Source organism: Barbus barbus (genome assembly GCF_936440315.1).
Source record: "Barbus barbus genome assembly, chromosome: 15".
Taxonomy (NCBI): domain Eukaryota; kingdom Metazoa; phylum Chordata; class Actinopteri; order Cypriniformes; family Cyprinidae; genus Barbus; species Barbus barbus.
The window spans coordinates 20040098-20049918 of record NC_136743.1 but is presented as its reverse complement, the minus strand read 5'-3'; the positions used below and the strand labels follow the sequence as shown (position 1 = coordinate 20049918).

At 38.5% G+C, this 9821-nt stretch overlaps 1 protein-coding gene across 1 annotated transcript; it reads left to right on the top strand.

The window, feature by feature from the left end:
• The first annotated feature begins 3504 nt into the window (after nucleotides 1-3504).
• On the top strand, nucleotides 3505-7949 carry LOC306881049 (uncharacterized protein). The gene is made up of 4 exons (XM_079434936.1): nucleotides 3505-4326; nucleotides 4562-6544; nucleotides 6834-6922; nucleotides 7120-7949. Exons 2-4 carry the CDS (start codon nucleotides 5062-5064, stop codon nucleotides 7129-7131), a joined length of 1584 nt encoding a protein of 527 aa, XP_079291062.1. The 5' UTR covers nucleotides 3505-4326; nucleotides 4562-5061; the 3' UTR covers nucleotides 7132-7949.
• The last annotated feature ends 1872 nt before the right edge of the window (nucleotides 7950-9821 follow it).

Sequence of the window (9821 nt, the reverse complement as noted above, 5' to 3'; positions counted from 1 at the left end):
ACCTCAACGCTCCATCACTGACAGTAAGTATAACCAAATTCCAAACTTTTCTATTGAAGTCTATGGAATGTGACATCTGTCAGTCTCTGGACAGAGAGATGAGTTATTGTACACCTGCATCTGGTGAGAAATATTTTTATGCATCTTTAACAGAGTTTAAAAAGGGGTCAGATTTACACTTAAGAGTTTTGGCAGTTTTGTGTATTGTGGTGGGAAGGTCATAAGGAGAAAAGACAGGGAGGAGAGAAAGACTATGCCTTTTTTTGGTGTTACATTTTCAATTTGTTGGAGTGTATTCATGCTGCTTTTCTGTCAAGCGTGTGGGATGGTAGCTAGAAAAACACAGAAGACGTAGGGAAAAGAAAAAAAAACAAGCAGAGCCTGAGCCAGTAACACAGGCAGCAAACAGACAGAATATCCTTCACCAAACTTGCTGTTGTTATTTTTACCAAGCTTTTCTTCAAGCAGATTGGAACTGCATATTATGGAATAAAGCTTTGCCTCATTCCCTGACACATCCAAAGATGATTTCAATTTATTTGCAAGATCCACTGGATCTTTGCATTTGTCAATTTTACAATCAGATCACCCAAGATGGATATTAATAATAGGTAAATATGGTCTAAGGACCAGGATAAGTTTGATTTTATGCATTGTCAAAACAATTTTATGTCACTAACAATTAAACCTTGGTAATCTTGGCATCATTTTAAAAAGACGTAAACATATGGATATGAAGTTAGAATGTGGTATTACACAATAATACTGTTTGCATCACAGCTGACATCACTGCAATAGAACAGATGTAGCAGGTGAGAAATACAGATTTCTGGGTTATTCCTGGAAAACATGTTGATACACGAGGACTGATTTGGCTTAGTCTAAGTCATTGTCAATATTAATGGAAGATAGGTTTTGTCCACAGAGATGGGTATTTTAAAAAAAAATCAATCAATCAGTCAATCAATCAACATACCACTGCATCATATCTAACTTTATTTTTCCAAAACCAATTATAATCGATTTGTCTGGCACCACAGACGATTCATAGTTCAAAAAAAAGGCCTCAGGGGATTTATAAGTACGAAAGCGGATTTCTCCAGATAGATTTTTTATTTTGTTTTCTGAAAAAGCACATATAAATGCACATTCACGCTTTATTAACATTTTTAATAAAAAAAAAAACTGATACAGTAAATAGATGGACATAATCACAAGCGATCAAACTCTTTATTTTAATAAACATGTTATAAAACTGATTGGTAATAGTTTTATTAGGTAAATATATAGGTAAATTCATTAGTAAAATAAATAAGCAAACTGATTGCTTAGTAGGTTTCCCGGATGAGCGGTCATTTGTACCGTGTTGAAACATCATTAGCTATTCAAACATTTGTGACACCAGGTGCCGATATGAGCCAATCAGAATCAAGTATTAAAAATGTTAACTAAATAAACTTGTCAACTTTCGTCCTTTATAGTACACACACACATATATATATATATATTATATATATATATATATATATATATATATATATATATATATATATATACATGTGAGGACAATGCTGCACAGCGACAGTGACCTTGGTCAGAATTATGGAATGTTCAAAATCGCGTGGGCAATGCCAAGCGTTCAATAGTTGGTTGAGAAAGTGTGGGCGCCCAGAGGGACAGAGCGGCTCTGTAGCTCAGTGTAACCAGTGCTGGCGGTGCTCACACATTCAGTTGCAGCCGTTTCTGTCAATATCTGTTCTATCTGCTCTATTTCACCTCTGACAATCGCTGACGGATCGATAGGTCCGAACAGGAGTTTGTCGCGAGCTTGATTTTCCCTCTTCGAGTTCAACCATATGAATTACTCCCGACGCGTCGCCATTTGGTTACTCACATTATCTGTACAAATTATACAGGCATGTGCGTATTGCGGTAGATTGGAGATGATATCCGTTTGGCTCCTGTTTTTAAAGCTGCTGGTAGGTATGAAAATACTGAAGCTTTGTGCATCTGTTGCATCCGTATCTGCTTTGGCGAACGTCTGCATGCGCAAGGCACGAAGAGGGAATGATGCAGGAATTCGGTGTGCTGCATTTGTACTGTTATGTGCAGTGTATTTCAGAAGAGTTGTGATGCTGCGTTGTCTCCATCCGACATTTCGTGATTGATTGGTAATGCATTTTATCTGCTTGCAGTGATACAAAAACACTCCGATTTTTCACTAATCAAAGTCACTTCAGTATCATTTACAAGAGAGAAGTAAGACTTAAAGGGAAAATTCACATCAAAAGAAAATATATTATGTTCTGTGGAAAACAAAAAGAGATGTTAGGCAGAATGACATCAGTCACCATTCACTTTTACTGAATAGAAACAAGATGTATTGAAAGTGAATGGTGACTAAGGCTGTTAGTCTCTTTTTTATTTTTTTTGGGTGAACTATCCCGTAACAGTGACACTTATTGGATAATATCTGATGACATAATTTTGTGCTCTGCAGAATTCCACCTCTGGCAAATTGGATGTAATGTTAATAAATGTATTTTCCAAAACAGGCAGGATGGGTCTGGGGTTAATGGTGGTCACAGCACCAGCAGGCATCCATAAAAGAGCATCCCAACCACTCGATATGAGCGATAGATTTGTTTCTCTCTCTCTCACTGGATAAACTTAGGCTGATAGCCATAATAAACCTACGGCATGGCACTTTGATAAGGTTGGAAATGAGTCTGACTAGTGAGCTGCTTCTATATGGCTCATAAACAGGACAGCCTCCTCAGATCCTGCATGTTGCCAAGCAACCACTACTTTTCAGGGGGAGAAAAAAAAAACGCAAAACAGACTCTGAAATCATATCATGCCAAAAAATTATGACTATGACAGTATCATATCAAATGGCATTATGATCATCCACATACTGTTAGCTTTATATTTTATGAGTGAAAACACTGAAGCAACACAGAGAAGGGGACGGCAAACTGCTAAGTGATAAATTATAAAACAGTAATGTAAAATGATTTTAGCTAGTTCTTGTAACTAAATGCAGTCATCTAATTAGATTTTGGATTAATAACACTTTCAGGAATGAAGTGTACTTCCTCAGAAGTGCTCCCCTTCACTATGTTTAAGCTTAGGAAGTTTTGTGGTCACAACTTGCCATATATGTTTTTGATTTAGATTAGAGCAGGGATTTTCAGACTGTTCCTAGAGTTCTCCCTTATTAACCCCAGTTGAATTGAACCAATTGAACCCCAAACTCATCAGCTTATTATTACTTTTATTTGAAATTACCAACTTAAATCGTGGGTAATAATTGAAGAAGAATTCTGTGTTCTCTAGAAGCCATATATTTTGTGGCTCTGAATTTCTTTGCGGCTTCTAAAACATACTTTAATGTAGATTTTCAGCCCGCTTTGAGATTGCATGCTGTGAGAAACTACTTATCATGGGTAAAGAGGTCCACCCACTTCTATCTCACAGCATGAATACAAGAATAGCTTGATCACTGACACTGTGCAGTTCCACTACAAACAGCACAAGGCTGGTTCTTCAAGCTCAGTGTTGTCTATATGAATTTCAAGGAGCAAGACTAGGAACACATTTTTAGTGTTTGTTCAATGATTTTAGTACTCCTAAGCTTGGTGTTGCTTTCATTCTAAACAGCTCTTTTCGATGTAACTTCCACAGAGAGCCACAGCTGGTGTGCAAAGGTCATATGAAAGTGAACTAAATGACGGCAAAAGCACCTCTGTAAATCAGCAACAAAAAGAGCAGGAATACCTCTCTGAAACAGTCACCATGGAGACCAGCCAGCTTTCAGAAATGGCTGATCTAACAGACTGTAAAATGGATCCTGGGTTTACAGAGGACCAGACATGCCAATTCACTGAGGAGGTGAATGAATGTTTTGTCACATATTTCTCAGAGTGCCTGGATACCAAACAGAGCAACCCACAAGAAGACCTGAAAGGGCAAGAAAACAAAGCCATAACTAATGAATGTGATAGCTCAGGTGAATCTGATCGGAGCAAAGACTCTCAAGAAGGCATTATGGTCAAGGTCAACGAACAAGATTACCCAGACAACAGAGAATCTTTGGCCTTTGAGTCTAATGAAGACCCTCTTGTGAATGACAAACCAGAAGTAGAAATGGAAATCAACTATTTGGATAATGCCCAAGAGGAAGAACATGATGAACCTGAAGAGAGGGTGGAAGCACAAGACAATTCTGTTCTGGAAGCACAAGAAGGATCTGTGCTGGAAATAAAAGAAGAATATGTGATGGAATCAAAAGAAGAATCTGTGCTGGAAGAACGAGAAGAATCTGTGCTGGAATCAAAAGAAGAATCTGTGCTGGAAGAACGAGAAGAATCTGTGCTGGAAGCACAAGAAGAAACTGAGCTGGAAGAACGAGATGAATCTGTGCTGGAAATACAAGAAGAATCTGTGCTGGAAATAAAAGAAGAATATGTGATGGAATCAAAAGAAGAATCTGTGCTGGAAGAACGAGAAGAATCTGTGCTGGAATCAAAAGAAGAATCTGTGCTGGAAGAACGAGAAGAATCTGTGCTGGAAGCACAAGAAGAAACTGAGCTGGAAGAACGAGATGAATCTGTGCTGGAAATACAAGAAGAATCTGTGCTGGAAGAAAGAGATGAATCTGTGCTGGAAATACAAGAAGAATCTGTGCTGGAAGAAAGAGATGAATCTGTGCTGGAAATACAAGAAGAATCTGTGCTGGAAATACAAGAAGAAACTGAGCTGGAAGAACGAGATGAATCTGTGCTGGAAATACAAGAAGAATCTGTGCTGGAAGAACGAGATGAATCTGTGCTGGAAATACAAGAAGAATCTGTGCTGGAAGAAAGAGATGAATCTGTGCTGGAAATACAAGAAGAATCTGTGCTGGAAGAACGAGATGAATCTGTGCTGGAAATACAAGAAGAATCTGTGCTGGAAGAAAGAGATGAATCTGTGCTGGAAATACAAGAAGAATCTGTGCTGGAAGATCGAGATGAATCTGTGTTGGAAGCACAAGAAAAATCTGTGCTGGAGCAGCAAATGAATGAGCTGGTGATTTCTGAAGTCCCAATATCTTGTCCGGATATGGATCGAGATGATCTAAGTGACTGTTTACTTGTGGAGATGGCCATCATTTCATCAGACAGTGATGCTGAGGAGCCGTGGAGGTCTTTAGCTCCATCAGCTGTTGATAAAGAAGAGATTGAAGAGAACGGTGATCTCTTGGGTATGGATGAAGCAGAGGTAAACTCAGAAGACCAAGCAAGGCAGGAAGACAATGAGGTGATTGATAGCAATACTGAACCTGAAGATGAAGCTCTGGCATTGAACATTAATGAAAGTGAGATTCTAGAACAACCAGAGTGTCCCACTGAATGTGAACTGCAAGATATTTCTTTGGACTCCTCGGCCCATTACTGTAGTTTAACAAAGATTGCAGAGGATGAGGAAGTGCTTGGTAAAACCTCAAAGCACAACCTTCAGCGCCTGTCTTGTTCAACTTCAGAGCTTGACAAAAAGTTGCCAAAAGACTTCTGCGTGGTTCAGGAAATAAAGAGCGAGAATGTCAGTACAGAGCATCTGGATTTCAGGGTGGCTCGCAAGCAGTGGCAGAAGATGGAAGAGCAAACAAAGGGTCTGGTGCACCGGCCAGTGATGAAGCAGGCATCTTGCCAGGGTGGACACAGCTTCATGTACACACCTGTCCGCAACATTGATCGCCCCAGAAGAGACCCTGACATTGAGAGTCTTGGTCTGGGGGATTACCAGTACACTCAATTCAGCCCCTGTTCAGAAGACTCTGGTCTAGATGACACAAGCTACAGGTCTCCTTATGATGAGCCAGAAACTTCAGTGGAGAGGGAGATCCGTGAAGCTCTCGAACGAGAAGAGAATTTCAGACGAGAGAGGACAGTGACAAAGATGTCTGCTGGTGACAGTATGCAAGTTAAACCCAGGCCTGGTGTTCTTCACCACAGCAGGTCAGAGCCTGGAGATAAAGGACGGATGTTTGACACTCCAGAGGACAGATGCAGATCTCAGAGGTCTCCTAGTGCAAGAACTCCAACTTTGTCCATCACCGGTTCATCTGGAAGAAGTCCCACATACCATGAAATGACTGCCAACAATGTCATTATACTTGAGCCGGATTCGTACCCCACCAGCCCACGGAGCCGAGGAAAAGGTGGGATGCTTTCTCCAGGGATGAGCAGCTTCCAAGAATGGCCATCAGACATGAATAATGTCATTATCCTGGAGACATCAAATCTCATCATTCGAAGTGCCTCGGAATTCTGCCTGAGCTCTGCCTGTCAAGAGACACAAGAGAGCACCTTTCAGAACAATCCCTTCTTCAAACTGCGCTCACACAGTACCCAGTCTCTGGTGGATCAGGAGATCAAGCTGGTCAGGCAAAGAGAAGAGGAGCTTAGAAGGCAGAGAGCACAACTATATGTAAAGGAGAGATACAACACAGTCCTCGTGTCCCCCAGCCAACTGCAGAATTTCACTTATGAGAAACCAGGTACCACATTTAGCAATTATTACAGCTGGGGTGTCCAAACTCAGCCCTGGAGGGCCACTGTCCTGCAGAGTTTAGCTCCAACTTGCCTCAACACACCTACCTGGAAGTTTCTAGTATGCCTTGTAAGACCTAGATTAGCTGGTTCAAGTGTGTTTAATTGGGGTTGGAGCAGGACAGTGGCCCTCCAGGAGCAGGATTGGACACTCCTGCATTAGAGCATTTATTTCATTGTCATTACATGAAGATGTAGTTCAGTAAATGTCCTTTCTTTTATTTCAACACTTTGCAGGAGAAGTGCCAGAAAAATCCAAGTCATCCCCCTCATCTCCATCAAAGACGCGCAAAATAGATCGCTCTGCTTTGTCCTGCGACCACAAGGTACATTAAATTTAGGCATGCTATGATTCAAAATTGCAGATTTTTGAACTGTACATATTTTTCTGTTTGTCCTCTCATGTATCATATATAACTGTCATGAATTGCATTGCAGTGTATTTTTCTGTTTTTCATTCGCATGTGTTTGACATCTCATTTATCTGTGCTCATTTCACCTTGAAACTGGAAACTGCATGCAGTTTTACAGGTGAAGCTTTCTCCTTTAGTTCCCTGAGGCACCTTACCCTCGAATCAGACGGAAAAGTGCCCTGGCAAAGAGGTGGGAAGCAGGTATCTTTGCCAATCATCAGCAACAAGAGTGATTTGCCTAAATGAAGCATCGAAGCACAAATCAAGTTTCCATTACAGTATAAGCATGTGCAAATAGTTTTAGAGTAAAACATTCATTACTAATACAAACCTAGAACATAATAGGTGAGTAAAAATATTCACAACTGATGTCATACCTTTTTAAATTTTTTGAATGCTAGTATTTTCGCTCTGAATTTTATCCTGGATACACTTTTATATTATTTCAGATGAAGAATTTATAACATACTCTATTCCTAAATTGCACTATGTACAAAAATGATGCCAAACATTGATAAATTTATTATCCTAATTTCACATTACATAACATGTTATATTAACCATACAGTGAAGAGCAGAAGCAAATAAAAATACTTTCATCTTTGATTTAATCTGATCAAAAGTGCAATTTAAGACAAGAGAAGACCGCTGCTTGGAATGTCTAACAGAGTATATTGTGGATGTAGCTTCCAGAGGTGTTACAAGAAAAGTAGCTGGCTTCTGTACAATAATTACATTGTGAGCCTTTTAAATGTTTTATGCTTTGATTGTCTGGATATAAAGTGGGCATTTATTCTTCTGTGAAAATAATTTAAAAGATGTGTGAATTTTAATTCATAATATTCATGTTTGAAATGTCTTAATAGATATGTTTCTTCCTTGCAGGATGTTTTCAATGTAAAATACTGTTCAAACCTTGAATAAAATGAAACTGATGATGACTTGTCTTGCTCTATAAATAATTAGGTCTTCAATACAATTTCTGTAGTGCCGTATGATTCATATGTTGGTTATATGTCCCCTATGGAGGCGAGCAGTGAGATACAGAATGCTGAGTTTCCGAGCACAAAAACAGCAAGGACAGCCACTCTAAACTTAGTATCCTGTGGAAGCAAAAATAAGAGCATTTGGTTAAGATGCTTAGAAGAACATTATGTACATGCTTCATTTTGAGCCTTATGGTAGACCTTGATGGTAAGTTTTAGTTGTGCATATTGCAATACCTAATTTATTTTATGATTAATATTAAAGGAACAGTCCACTCAAGAAATACTATTTGCTGAAAATGTACTTATACTACATATAAGATGTGGGTGAGTTTGTTGCTTTGTTGGAAGACATTTTGAGAAATTTAGCATTACATAATTTGACAATCAATAGATCTTCTGCAGTGAATGGGTGCCGTCTGAGTGAGAGTCTAATCAGTTGATAAAAGCATCACAATAATCAATATGCAAATACTCATGACTCCAGTGTCCAGTCCATCAAATGAACATCTTGCGAACCGAAAGCTGTATGCTTGTAAGAAACAAATTTATCAATAAGACATTTTTAACTTCAAATTGTTGCTTTCGGATAAAAAAAATAAAAAAGTGCTCTATCCATAATATTGCTTTCTTCAGTGCAAAAGTCTCTCTCTATAGTCTCAAAGAGTCTAGTCTTAATCAGGAGAGAAATAAGCATAAATCAAGCACCATTTATAAGTGAAAACAGTTCTAAACAAAAATGTTGATGGATTTTGGGCGGATGGACATTATTATGGATTTTATGGACTGGTATGTTGGCCAGAAATGACAGATTAAAGTTAAAATGCCTCAATGTTGGATTTCTTTCTTACAAACACACAGGTTTTTGCTTCGCATCACAGTAATCGATGGACTGGAATCAGTACTTGCGGATTATTGTGATGTTTTTATCAGCTATTTGGACGGCACCCATTCACTGCAGAGGATCCATTGGTGAGTGATGTATAATGCAAAATTTCTCCAAATCTGTCAAAAAAAAGTCAAGTAAAGTCAATTTTAGCCAACTTTTCATTTTTCGGTGAACTGTTCCTTTAGTGTTTTCATCTACATTCACATTTATGCATTTAGCAGACGCAAGCGACTTCATTCAAGTTACAGTTTTTACATTTTATCAGCTCTTGCTTTTCCTGGGAATCGAACCTATGACCTTGGCGTTGCTAGCGCCATGCTCTACTATTTGACCTACAGGAAAGCCTGACATTATGTTTGAGTAAAGTGTATTGAAGTTCATCTTCCTTTCCACTCCCTGCTGAAACAAGAGAAATTGCTACATATATACAAATACATTATTTTGAAGAACATATTTTGCTTCAGTTTACTCTCAGTTTGAATCTTTTAGCAATTTATGTCTGAACCACAGGCAGAGGGAACGTAACTCAATAGGCACTGTGTACTCCCAACTGAAACTTGGGAACTTGTCACTTATGAACCAATAACTTTTAAACAAATAAAATTAAAACAAAATTTAAAACATTTAAAAAATTTAAAAAATTTAAAACATTGTGTTAAATAAAATTTAACACAATGGTCCAAACCACAAAAGCAGAGAGAACCCCTGTGGTCCAAGGATAAGGCAGCAAAAGAGACTGTTGCCTTATTCCAAAAAACATGGAAACCACTGAAATGATAATGATAATAAAAAAGTTACTTGATATTTAAAAACCAGTTGAAAATCCATCACCTGAGAAAAATAAATGTAAGCAGTCCTTTTGTTATTCAGTTTCAGAAATGTAAGCAGAAGAGGTTAAAAACTGCCAAGGTACATATTCAAGTTCACTGAGGAGTCA

Coding starts and splice junctions, on each gene's coding strand:
- LOC306881049 (XM_079434936.1), top strand. CDS start 5,062: ATGAATGAGCTGGTGATTTCTGAAGTCCCAATATCTTGTCCGGATATG. Junction 6,545..6,833: donor TTTCACTTATGAGAAACCAG/GTACCACATTTA, acceptor AACACTTTGCAG/GAGAAGTGCCAGAAAAATCC.